Genomic DNA, 12,714 nt, shown 5'->3' with positions numbered 1-12,714 from the left:
TCTTTTTTTTTGCTCACTAGAAGCCCCAGTTCCAAAAGATAACCCTTTGGCAGCATGAGGCATGCTGCTGGCAGCCCTCGATACCAGCCTGGCATGGCTGGGCTCATCCTGTGCTCCATCATCTGGCCTTGCCTGCCTGCTTCCCTCCTTATTGCTCTCACATCTTCCTCCCCAGGAAAGGCCCTGGGCATGCGTGCTCTGCAGAGGGGATTTCCACCTTCCTCCTGTGGGTTCAGGCACCTCACACTGGGACAGGAGCACAAACACTGCTCGGCAGCCCCACGGTGCCAGCCCACAGCCTGGACCAGGGTAGAAAGGGGATGGTGCTGCCTCCTGCCCACCCCCACAGGTCACCAGCCAAGCCTCCCAAAAATGTCCCAGTGGGCATCTCATCCTCAGGACTGGGACTGTGTCCCCTTGCACGCCATCCAGGCCAGCAGCCCAGCAGAAAGAAGGTCCCATTGCTGGGAGATGAAGGGTTGACCTCTGCTGCACAGCACAACATCTCAGCTCTGCAAGATGCTTCTCCCCAAACCAAGCGGTGTTTGCTGGCATCTGGATGTGGAAGCAGAGGGCAAGTTGGAGAGCGTGGCTGCAAACACCACAGAGGGGCTTCTGAAATCCACCAAATGGTCATTGGTGTGTTTCTGGTAGAGCTGCTGGCACTTAGGCTCCTCCAAATATTTCTCCTTTCCTTCAATGAGCTGTGGGAGCCTCTTTCACCAGGAGGCAGAGCTGGTGGCAGTGGGACAGCTCTGCTCCTCCAGCCCTTCTCCCTTTGCAGGGGACACTTCATGTGGAGGAAACTGAGCCTCCTTCCCTCATGAGCACTCATGATCCTGGCAGGAGCTTTGTTCTGGAAATCTCCATAGCCTCAGAAGCTGCAGCTTCCACAGCAGGCCTTGAAATGCCAAGCAACTGAAGCAAACTTTCTCTTCAAAGCAGTTTGCAAATGCAAATGGAAAAAAAATTAAAATAAATAAAATGTAACCCCTGGGAGTTTTGGGGTGTGGCCAGCAATGACCCCTTTTGACTTCTGGGGCAAAGAAGCCAACAGACCCTGTCTCTATCCTGGCTTTTCCTTTTACCAGCTTGAAACATGCAGGATACAGTTGCTGTCACTGCTTTGCATAAATTAGAAGATCCAGTTTTGTAACTTTTACTTAGGGTATTTCCTATAAAAAGCACATCTGTGCCCATACTTTTTGGTGCAATATGCTTTAGCCTGGAAGCAAAAGCTCGCAAACAATGCTAAATTCATGCTGACTGGAGTAGATTCCAAGGGAAAGAAGAGTTGGGAAAGCACCTACTTAAGTACTGAGTAAGGATATTATCTCTGATCTGAATCTGGCCTCTGTGTGTGTGTTACTGTTGAGTACACAGTGCGGTTTCAGACATGGCCAAGGACAAGAAAAAATGATTGTTTCAGGGTAACCACAAGGAAGATGAATGCAAATGTATTCCTGTAACTGGGAGAGTTCCCTTGCTCTTAAGTTGGGCTCTGGTACATGGCCTCAGGGAAGCAAATTTGCAGCTACCTTCATCAAATTGTTTAGGAATGATTAATCAGAAGTCAGAGACATAAAATCTTTGCACATCATGAAATGTTAATTCAGTTCCTGCGGTTACCTCCAGTCTGTAAGAGTGGCTTTAGTGAAGAGTCAAGGGGCAGGTACTGGTGGCTGATAGATGCTTCCTCTCAGGTCTTATCTCCTCTGAAAGCCCGGGCTGATAAGCCGGCCCTGGCTGAATCCCAGCCATCCACATCATATTGGGATCAAATTGGTGCCAGCTGTGTGTCAGAGGCTCCATCCTCATCCTCCCGTGTGGTGCCCGGCGGGCACTCAGCCCTGTGGGCACCCTCGGGGCTGCTCAACCACAGCAGGAGAGGCTGCCAGCACCCCTCCACATCCATCCATCCATCCATCCATCCATCCATCCATCCATCCATCCATCGGGGGACTTCAGTGTCATCGAGCTCACACAGAACATAAAATTACACCGAGCACCTTTGCCGGTGTCCCCAAAGACTGTGGTTTCACACCTTCCTTCTGCCTGAAGCTGCCCGCAGCTCAGGCTGTGGGGCATTCCCGGTGACTACAGGGTTGTCCTGGTTCCCTTCCTTTCCCTTTCCAGCTGTCGGGGGTCTCCTCTGCTTCCCCTGAGGCTGATGTTTGGGGCTGATGCCTCCTGTCAGCTCTTTGGCCCAAGTCTGGTCATTACCATGGCGAGGGGCAGCAGGCTGGTGCCACCTCACACCCCACACAGGGGACACGTTGGGTCTTAGGAAACACCGAGGGTGGGGTTGGGAGCTTTGGGACTCATTTACCGTATGTGACGTCCACCCCCGATGTGGGGGGAAAGTAAGGACCGGGGATCGAGCTTTTAACCTCAGAGTAACAGCAACCAAGGACAAGCTGGGAGACCCTCTGAGGAACCGCATCATTTCTTGGTGCCGGGACTGCTCCGCACCGGCTGCGGGCCCGGCGGGGAGCCCGGGCTGGCCCGGGAGGAGACCGGGAAGAAGCGGGGAGCGTTTACCTAAGGCTCACACTTGTCGGGGCAAATCTGCCCGCGTTGCAACACGATTTGCACAAAGCCCAGGTGTGTGCAGCAGGGACCTGTCTGCATCTGCAGGGGTTCCCGTGCAGGGAGGCACCGGGGCTGGGCGGGGGAGCAGAGGGAACCACGGGGGGCGGCCGAGTGCCAGTCCCAGTCCGCTCCGCTGGCCCGGCGGGACAGACCCGCCCCGCGCACCGGGACCGAACACCAAGGGCCGGACCGGACCCACTCCCCGCCCCGGGGCCGGGGCCAGGCGGTGCCGGGGGGGTGGGGGGGGGCGGTCCGGGAAGCAGCGGCCGCTCCGCCTCCTCCCGCTCCGTCCTTCCGCGTTGGCGCTGCCCGGGCCCCGGTATAAAGCGGCAGCCGCCGCCCGCCCCGTTCCGGCCCCATGGAGACGCAGCGGGGGTCCGTCGGTGGCAGCCCGGTAAGAGCGGGGGGTGGGCGGCTGTGGGGCGGGGGGTCCGGTCCGACCCGACCCGATTCTCCGGGGCCCGGCCTGGCCCTGGTGCGGCCCCGCGGAAGCCGCGCCGGGTGCGGGGCGGGGGGAACCGGGGCCTGGCGGAGGCGTGCCGGGGCCCGCCGCTAACGCCCGTCTTGTCCCGCAGCTCCGGGGCGTGAGCCGAGGCCGGGAGTCCCCCGCGGGGAGCCATGAGTGCGGGCAGCGTTTTCTCCGTGCCGGGTTGGCCTGAGGTGTTCCCGGCCACCAGGCCGTCCCGGCTCGGAGGGAGGATGAGCGGCAGAGCCCCGTCTGAGAGCCGCTGTCCCGGCGGCCCCTCCGGTCCGGACCCGCCCGTGGTATCGGGGAGTCCCGGGCAGGATCCCTGCGATAGCGCCGAGATGCAGCTGAAGGTGGATTTCTTCCGCAAGCTGGGCTACTCCTCCGAGGAGATCCACGTCGTGCTGCAGAAGCTGGGCCTGAACGCCGACACCAACACGGTGCTGGGGGAACTGGTGAAGCACGGCCCGGCCGAGCGGGAGAGCACCGAGACCCCCCCCGAGGCCAAGGAGGCCCCGCTGGTCCCCCGGGGCGGGGCGGCCAACAAAACCCCCGCATCCTCACCGGCCCCGGAGGAGACGGAGAGCGAGAACCTGAAGCCCATCGTTATCGATGGCAGCAACGTGGCCATGAGGTATGTCGGGGGGTTCGGGGCACGGGAGGGTCTCCCCGGGACACCCGGGAGGTGGTGGCTTTGTGGCACCTGTGGCTGCCTGGGGGGTGCAGGGTCTGGGGGTTCCTTGCTGCCAACAGCACCCCTGGGTGCTGGCAGAATTTTCTAAGGTACCCAAGCAGGACAGGAGACTCTGCTGAGGATGAGTGTGGCATCTGCAGACCGGGTCACCCTTGGTGGCTGCTCCTGCCCCTGGTCACAAGGCTGTGACAGCAGTGGGGCTACTCCCTGGGAAACAGGGACATTTCCTTCTCGTTTTCTAGATTGCGAGGAGGATAACTGAAGATACATTGTCCTCTTACCTAATGGCTTTATGTAAGTTTCTGTAGCAGGAAGTTGCTCAATAAGTAATTACAGGTTTAATTAGAGAAGGCTTTGTACTAGGGAGCTCTCTCCTGCACTGGAGATCAGTCTCTGCATTGTGACTCCTGCATGTTTGAATTTCTTCAGGGTGCAGAGAACAGGGGGGATGGCACCTGGGCACTCTGTGTGTGGTGTCACCAGGGCAGGGCTGCAAGTCACCCCCTGCATCTCGGGTGTTTCTCTGGTACAGGTCCTGTCATCCTGTTGGAACAGTAACTGGGGAGTGCAGGAGCCACGGAGCACCCAGAGTCTCTGGGATGGGTGCTATTGGCCTGGTGTCCCTATTTCCACCTTGGGTTTTGTTCCCTGGGGTGGTGAGCACTGTCTGCACCCACCCCAGCTCCTGCTGCACCCTCACCTCCACCCCACAGGTCTGGGATCCGTGAATTTAATGCACCGGGATTCCTCATTGGGCTTTGTCATTGCAATTCCAAAGCAAGCCTCCTTCACTGTCTTGTAGCTTCATGGATCTTGCCCTGTGTGTTTGCAGACACAGACTTTTCACTGAAACAACCAACCCAAGAGCCAGCAGGGTGCAGGCAGAGCTGCTGCCTGCGTGGCTCTAGGGCTTTGTCTGGGGAGAAAGTGCTGAGCAGAGATGTGTTGGCAGGTGTGGTTTATCTCTAAGCCCTGGGTGACAGCTCTGAGAAGAGGATTGAGAAAAGATGGGGTGCAGTCTGCTGCACGGCCAGGGCACAGGGGAGCCAGGCTGGAGGGGAACAGAGCAAAGCTGGGTGTCTGCAGGAGAGCTGTGAGGAAAATGGCCCATTGTGAGCCCTGGGCTGATAAGTGTGACTCTTGCAGAGAAGTTTACCTTAGATAAGTGCTCAGGCTTAAGCAGGGTTTAGGTTTTCAATGAGGAGCCTCTTGCCCGTGAAGGTTATCCCAAAAGCAGAGGAGAGATCACAGCAAACGTGACTCAGGCCGTGCAGTAATGAGGCTGCCATAGGATAGAGTTTGACATGAGGAAAGCAGTCTGGCTTTTTGAAGCAGTTTGTTAGAAGGGGAATTCCATTCTGAAACTTCCTGTATTGATGGTGTGATGTTCCCTGCTGATTCATTTGCAGTGTGTACAGCAGCCTCCCTGAGCAGCTCTTGACAAACGTATGCAAATCGTAGTGGAAATTAGCTTTTACTTCCTTCTAAGGGAATTTTTTCTTGGCTGCTGCCAGATCAGATCAGCCCAATTAGCTGCCTTCTGTAGATTTGAGGTTGGTAGCAGGGACTCAAAAAGACAAAACAAAACAAAAAAATTCTCTGCTTTTCTTCTTTGTCTTTAAAAGACTCCAGCAACCTGAGCCTGGCTCTCTATAGCAAAACCAGTCTGAGACTGGGGGAAACTTTCAGACCATCTTCTGATTGTTGATGTCAGCCTTTCAGTGATTTGGGATTCTTGATGAAGAGGTGTTACGTGTCTCCTTAAGTGTTACTTTTGGTGTTAAGTGTATAGTTCTTATAAAATAATTATTTTGGTCCCCCTCTTAAATTGTCTCAATGGTTTCAAACAAGGGTAATGACAGGAGGAGTTTCTTTCTGGTGCTGTACTGAAGTGATAGAATTTCTTAGCAGTGCCTCTGGGGTGTCAGCTTCTCAGTAATTAGTTAATGAGGAGTTCTTTAGCATATGGAGTGATGGTGGGAGTTGAAGTGTCACTCAGATGTAAGTGGGAAGAGTAAGACTTGGGGTAGGGGTGGTGGGTGCCCAGGTGGGGAAAATCTTGCTGAAGTGTGAGACCAGTTTGTCTGCACATCCCAGCCCAGTGTCAGCCTGGAGTGCAGGCTATCAGATTCCCAGAATGACAAGCTGGGCTGTAATACACAAATGCTGACAACATGCCAGGACCAGTGTCAACAGATCACTGATTACACTGTAAATACTGGGGATTGTAAAGCAGGAGTGGTAGTTTTCTCTTGGAACTTCTGGAATCTTATTGATAGGAGCTAATGAATGATTAAGAAGCAGCTTTTTGCAGGGGCACATAGCTTCTGACACTGCTGTCAAACCTTTCTCATCCTGCCAAGTGCTGTTTAGACATTCAGTGCTGATCCTTGAACAGGAGGTGTTGCTGTTTTGTGCAAATAGTGTGTATTTAACTGACAAACAAGACAATCTGTCTCGTTTCCCTTAACTTTACAAGCAAAAAAACACTTACTGAGGGTGCAGTTTGTGGTGGCAGAGGTTGGCCAGGGCATTAGCTGGCAGAACAGGACAAAGGGTATTCAAGATCACGTTGTGCTTGAGGCTAAAAATAAAGATCTAGAGTCCAGAGTTGAAGCAAAGGCTCTGTTTCAGAGCAGCTGCAACAGTTACAGCTGTTTTCTCCTTCCCACTGGGGATTTTGGGTATTTATTGGCATTCTGAGGTGCTAAAAGTGATAACTGAAGATCTGAGTGCTGCTATTTACATGAGCAAATACTGATTTTTCTATTCTATTGCTTCCTCACTAAAGGCTGAGTTGGTCATTGCCTGACTGGTCTGTACACAGCCTGAATATTGACATTCTCCATTTTCTCTTTTGTTGTAGCCATGGGAATAAAGAAGTGTTCTCCTGTCGAGGCATCCTTCTGGCTGTCCAGTGGTTCTGGGACAGGGGACACAAGGATATTACAGTCTTTGTGCCATCTTGGAGAAAGGAGCAGCCCCGGCCAGATGTGCTTATAACAGGTGGGGAAATATGGAAACCAAAAGTAACCTTTCAGGCTTGCTGCTTTGTCACTTAATGAGCTTGCAAAGTTCTGGCTGGTTAGTAATTAACTTCCCATTGGAAGATCTGAGTTAGCAGGAGACCCAGTAAGCTGGGCTGACTAGTGAGAATTAGTCATTAACTTTTTCCCTAAGCAAGTTCTTGTCTGGATCAGTTGGAATAATTCAGAGAACAAAGAATGTAATACTGAGCTGCTTCCTGGCTACTTGGCTTTCATCACTTGCATTTTTTTTCCTCCTTTGGGGACACATCATGGTATGTACATGACACTGTAGACTGTACAGAATTTCTACATGCTAAAAGCTGAAGCTCCCTGGGAGTTTAGTCAGAATTACTCAAACTGAGGGGAATTTGCTCTGAACTTGTAAACAGCTGAGATTTCTAAGTAATTCTGCACAGAAACCCCTGCGTGTCATAGGGCACTACCGAAGATTTAAGACCAGGGTTTTCTGTTCTTAAATGCAAATTGCACTTTGCAAAAGGGCTGTGGATGGGACTTGCTGTACTACAGCAGCCACTCTGGTGTGCTCCAGGGGTCCTGGGCTGCCTTGCAGGCACCACAGCAGGAATCCACCTCTGACAGGCTGGGGTAGGAAAAGAGATGAGAGCGGAAACGGCTTTAATTTTGTCATTGACTTATGATGTTACTTTATCTGTGTGAAGATGTGTGTTCACAGTTGTGAGTTTTGTTGGGTTTTTTTTGTTTTTTTTTTTTCTAGACCAGTACATTCTTCGTGACCTTGAAAAGAAGAAAATTCTGGTCTTCACCCCTTCCAGGAGGGTTGGAGGCAAGCGTGTTGTCTGTTACGACGATCGCTTCATCGTGAAGCTGGCACACGAGTCTGATGGCATCGTGGTTTCCAATGATACCTACAGGGACCTGCAGAGTGAACGTCCTGAGTGGAAGAAGTTCATAGAGGAGAGGCTGCTGATGTATTCCTTTGTTAATGACAAGTATGTTCCCATTTGCTTTAAAAAAAGATCTGCGTGAGGGTGATGTGGTGTTCTGGTGAAGCAGTGGCAAGGTGTGTGTGGAAAGAGCAAAATGTTGGTAAAGATTGGGGAAAAAAAGGTCCTGTAGAGGGAAGTGTGGTGGGAAGAACTGCCCAGCTGTGATGAGGTACAAAGGTGAAAGGAATTGGAAGCGTCTTAATAGATGTTTGTGGTTTGGAGCTAAGGATTCTGCTGTGGTGGAGTTCCTAGCAGAGCTCCAGGGCTTGATTTCTTCCTAGGACAATCATTAGCAAGTAGTAATTCTGTTCAACAACAGAGCACAAAAGCTCTCCTGTGCCTGAGGTGAAGCACTTGCTGCCAGTCTGTACTAGGTGACAGGAAAGTTGTCACTGGAGTGAAATGGGAAAGTTTTTTAGGGCTCAGGTAGCTTTTAACTTTTGAAATGGAAGATATTCTTCTAGAAAGAAGAAATTAAACCCTGAGCCAAGAAGGCAAATTGCTTCTCCTCAAGACCTATTTTTCTTTAGGTTTATGCCTCCAGATGATCCCTTAGGACGACATGGTCCCAGCCTGGATAACTTTCTCAGAAAGAAACCTGTGGTGCCAGAACACAAGAAGCAACAGTGCCCTTATGGTAAGACCTGCCTTCCAAACATAAAGACTGAGGTGTCTGTGCAAGTGTTGTTCATGCACCTGGGAAAGTTCAGCTGGTCATTCCATGCTCATTCCATGCTCTGCCTTTCCTTGCAGGGAAGAAATGCACTTATGGAATTAAGTGTAAATTCTACCACCCTGAAAGGATCAACCAGCCCCAGCGCTCACTGGCGGATGAACTCCGAGCCAATGCAAGGTTGTCTCCCACCAGGAGTACCAGTGCTATGGAGGAGAAAAAGAGCAAAAGAGGTTCCCAGGCAGAGCTCTTGTGCTCTGTGCCCACAGAGAGTGATAAAAGCTCTTTGCAGAAGGTCTCTGCAGAGAGGAAAAACTTGCCCCACAAAGCAAAGCCCAGCGATGCCCCACTGCAGGCCAAAGGCTGTGTGCCAGGCAGTGTTCCTCCTAGCAGTGGGAGCCACAGGTCCTCTGACAGATACCAACAGCCTCACATGGACTCTCTGTCGTATCTCTCTCAGGAGCATCTTGACTCAGGCATTGGGTCTCTGGAGAACCAGCTGTCTGACATGTGGCCTTACAGATCCCCCAGTCACTGTGACCATTCCCATGCTGACCCAGTGGCAGTCTGCACCTGTGGCAGGCAGAGACCTCTCTACCCACATTCTCCCAGCTTAGACCAAAATGGGCTGGTCTCCTACAAGCATGGGTCCCATAAATCTTCTTCCTCTGGTGCTAGCTTCTTGCAGTATAGCCCTGAGATGTCCCACTCAGGACCACCTCCCTCTTTCTCAGGCTATGGGGTACCTGTACACCCAGGCAGTGCTGGGCAGTACAGCCTGCCCAGTGAGTACAACACCCCTCCACACCCTTCTCCTGAGTTCTGGTCTGAGCCCTACCCCATGCCCCCTCCTCAGGTCAGACCCCCCAGCAGTGTGCAGAGGCCCCCAGTGTTTGGGGACTCCTCCCCGTGGGCTGTGTCTGAGCAGTTTGCAGAGGAGAGGGCCAGTGTGCATGTCAAGCTGTGTGGGATATTCCATCCCCATTTGGTTGATGCTGTGATGAGCCGTTTCCCACAGCTCCTGGATCCCCAGAGGCTTGCAGCAGAGATCCTGACCTACAAGTCCCAGAATCCAGGGGTGTGAGACAGGGCTGGGCATCTGAGAAGTCCTCGGGCAGCATTTGCACTCTACAGCTGCCATAGATGCCTTCTGAGGGCTCCTCCTTATTCCTTGGAAGTCCCAGGCTCCAGCTGGAGGCTGGGTACCAGATGTGGTGTGTTTGCAGCAAATTCTGGCCTAGAAATGCCTCTGCCTCTCTTGCAGAGGCAGCTGCAGGGTCCTGCCTGCCCAGAGGCTCTGGGTGCTGAGCAGGAGAGGCTGCAGCTTCAGAGCAGGATTTTTCCTTTGGAGTTGGTTGAGTCCCTGAATTCCTACAGTTGTTTGGAACTGAATGTGACCTTACTCCTCCCCTCAGCTTCAGTTGTGGGATGGCTTAGTGAATTATCAGCTGTGGACTTGGGGGGGCTCGGGAAAAAGAAGGGGATCCCAGCATTAGAGTGGCATGAGGCGTCTTTGTGAAGATGGAAATGCATTGTCAATGCTGCTGGCTCTTAACTAAGCCTCTAGGCTAAATCCTGCCCTACAGACACATGGAAAGTGTTGGATTATAAATCTGGTATGAAGCTAGGTTCAGCTGACTTTAATTTAGTTCATTTGGTGCACTTCTTTAATGATGCTTTCCATACCCTTCCCACCTTCCTGAGACAAGGCAGTTCTGGAACAAGTCCCACAAGTGCTTAGCAAGCTGCTCAGCTCCTGTCCATGAGGAGCTCAGAGTGCAGTTTTTTTTTTCTCAGGATGAGAGGCATGACCCTGTTCCAAAGCTCCACATGAGCTGTGTGATTGGCATTTGTTGAAAAATGCTGTTGTCAGAACACGTGGGTGGCCACACTTGATGCTGCTCAAAAACATTGGAGCTTGGCTGGTAACCTGTACCTCTGACCAGGAGGATTTGGGATCTTGTGCCTTTTATCTGCAGACAGCAATAGTTCTGAGCATTCAGTAAAACAGCTGTAGTCATGCATGGCCTTCTGCCAGGGCTGTTCCTGAGGATTCCTTAATATTCTCTGTAAAGCTGTTGCTTCATCTTCCTTACTAATATTTTCCTGTCCCCTTCAGCTTTTTCCAACTGTAGCAGCATCCAAAAATGTAGGCAAAACCTTGGCGAGACTGTTCCCCTCTCATTCCCTCTTACTAAGATGGTTTTTTACTGTAGATACTATAACAGATTTTAAATATGCAAAACCATTTGCTGTAGAAATTGGTTCTGGTCCTGGAATTTCACTGTGCTGAGAATGCAAAGATATTTCTTGCACTTGCAGGCCAGAAGCAGTTGATTTGTTGATACACATTGTATCTGTGCCTTTTGTTATGTTTGTTAAATATGTCCATCTTGTGGTTAGACCAAGGTCATTGAGTGGCAAATTATGGAGGGAAGAGTGGGATGGAGCTGTTCCTGAGAACCCTCTTCAGGAGCAGCTGTGTCCACTGCTTCTCTTCCCTCTGACTGCCCAAACATGACCAACCTGCCTGGCACCATGTGCCATAAAACCACAGGGACACAGAGACCTGTATACCTGTTTAATGATGATACATTACAAGTCAGTAATGTTTCATGTTAGTAAGCAAAATGCTTCTTAATTTTAAGTAACCTGATACTTTGCATATTTGTAAATGACAGGAAAAATGGTTTTTAATGTTATTGTCCAGCAACTTGCTGCTTGCTGCTGTTTTCCATTAGTCCTATTCTCAACTCAGCCATTCGGGCTACTTGGCGTGGTGTGTTTTGTCCTTCTGGTGGAATGCTGATCTGTGCTGCTTCTCTTGCAATCAGAAGATGAAGATGTTGTACTCACAAGCTGATATTTTGCTGAACTCCCTGTATCATTATGCAGTGTATAGTTGATGTGCTGAAAGGAGGCAGCCGGGTGAAAGCCGTGGCGACGTAAGAACTCGAGTTATCCAAATAAAAACTGCTGAGTTGAATCATTTGGTGTCTGGTGGTTTTTTGGAAAACCATTCAACGTTTTTGCTGGCCTTCCAGGGAAGTCGGAGCCATGATCTTTCATCTCAGGTTCCTCTGACACCCTTTCATCTCCACACGTGGCTGGTGGCTGAGTACTGACAGGTTTGTTATCAATGCCCAGACAAATCCCATTGCTGTAGCAGATAATCCCATGTCCCATGCTCACTGGGCATTTGGCAAGACTTTGCTGGAAAGCTTTGTTATGATCTGGGGAGGAAATGCAGTAGGAATATCAATGCTCTCTGGATGAGAGTCTCCCACCTGCTATACTGCAGTTCAGCATATTCTTATCTGGCTTGTTAAATAACTTTATGGTCTTGACTCAAATTTGTGTTCTGAATTTAATGCATAGTGAGGGCTATTGCCAGGTAATCAAAACCAAGGAGAGCAGGTGCTCCTGGAGATACCACTTGCTTCAAAAAAAAACAGATCTGAAATCTGAACCTCAGGGTCTGAAAGGTCACTTCTTGGCTGTGAGAGAGGAGCCCTATGGGAGATGTCACCCCAAGTGACAATAAACCTCTGAAGCTCTGTAAATGCATCTTGGCTTTTAGGGTCTGGATGGGGAAGGGATTAAGTGTGTGTCACTGATTGGATCAGACCTTTTAACCAGGTGAAGACTGTTCTGCTCTTTGTAGTGGGGTCTGTAGTTGAAAAGTGCTGCAGGATCCTAAGGGTGGTCTTCCAGTAAAATACTTCAATTTTAGTTTTGCAGGACATGTAGATGTAGGGGGGGCTCTTTATTTCTTTCAAAGTTGGACTGAGACAAGTTTGGGCACAGCAGCACAGATGTTTATTACCACATCCAGGCAGGAAGGAGCTGGTGGTGACCTGGTTTGATTATAATGTCAACTTTCGTTTTGCAGTGACAGTCCTGGTGGTACAGAGAGCAGTTTGGGGGAGGGTCAGAACCTAACACAACTCTGGACAAAAAGGATTCCTGCAAACTACTGCTGGGGGGGCTGCCATGCTCCCCATAACACCTGCTGGGAATCCAGCCCCTCTGCCTCTGAATTCCTGTGGGGATGAGCCTGGAGCAGCCAGTGTCCCGAGGTAAGCACAGCTTCCCAAGCCCCCTGCCCTGCTTGGGAAGTGTAGGGAATGCTGATCAGAACTATCACTGCTGCATACTTTTTTTTTTTTCCCCCCCCACCTGCACAGGCTCTCGCTGCCCCTGTTATTGTGGAATTTTCAAGCCACATCCTGTGGCTTACCACTTCCCTGGGTGCTTCAGAGGGGGAGGACCTCTCATGATGGCTCTGTGTT

At 51.2% G+C, this 12,714-nt stretch overlaps 1 protein-coding gene across 1 annotated transcript; it reads left to right on the top strand.

The window, feature by feature from the left end:
• The first annotated feature begins 2,845 nt into the window (after positions 1-2,845).
• Positions 2,846-11,408, top strand: ZC3H12A (zinc finger CCCH-type containing 12A). Its single transcript, XM_071767655.1, has 6 exons — positions 2,846-2,986; positions 3,168-3,692; positions 6,619-6,758; positions 7,518-7,752; positions 8,280-8,386; positions 8,503-11,408. Exons 2-6 carry the CDS (start codon positions 3,211-3,213, stop codon positions 9,504-9,506), a joined length of 1,968 nt encoding a protein of 655 aa, XP_071623756.1. The 5' UTR covers positions 2,846-2,986; positions 3,168-3,210; the 3' UTR covers positions 9,507-11,408.
• The last annotated feature ends 1,306 nt before the right edge of the window (positions 11,409-12,714 follow it).

Source organism: Heliangelus exortis, chromosome 24 (genome assembly GCF_036169615.1).
Source record: "Heliangelus exortis chromosome 24, bHelExo1.hap1, whole genome shotgun sequence".
Taxonomy (NCBI): Eukaryota; Metazoa; Chordata; class Aves; order Apodiformes; family Trochilidae; genus Heliangelus; species Heliangelus exortis.
This window is presented reverse-complemented; position numbering and strand designations above follow the sequence as displayed.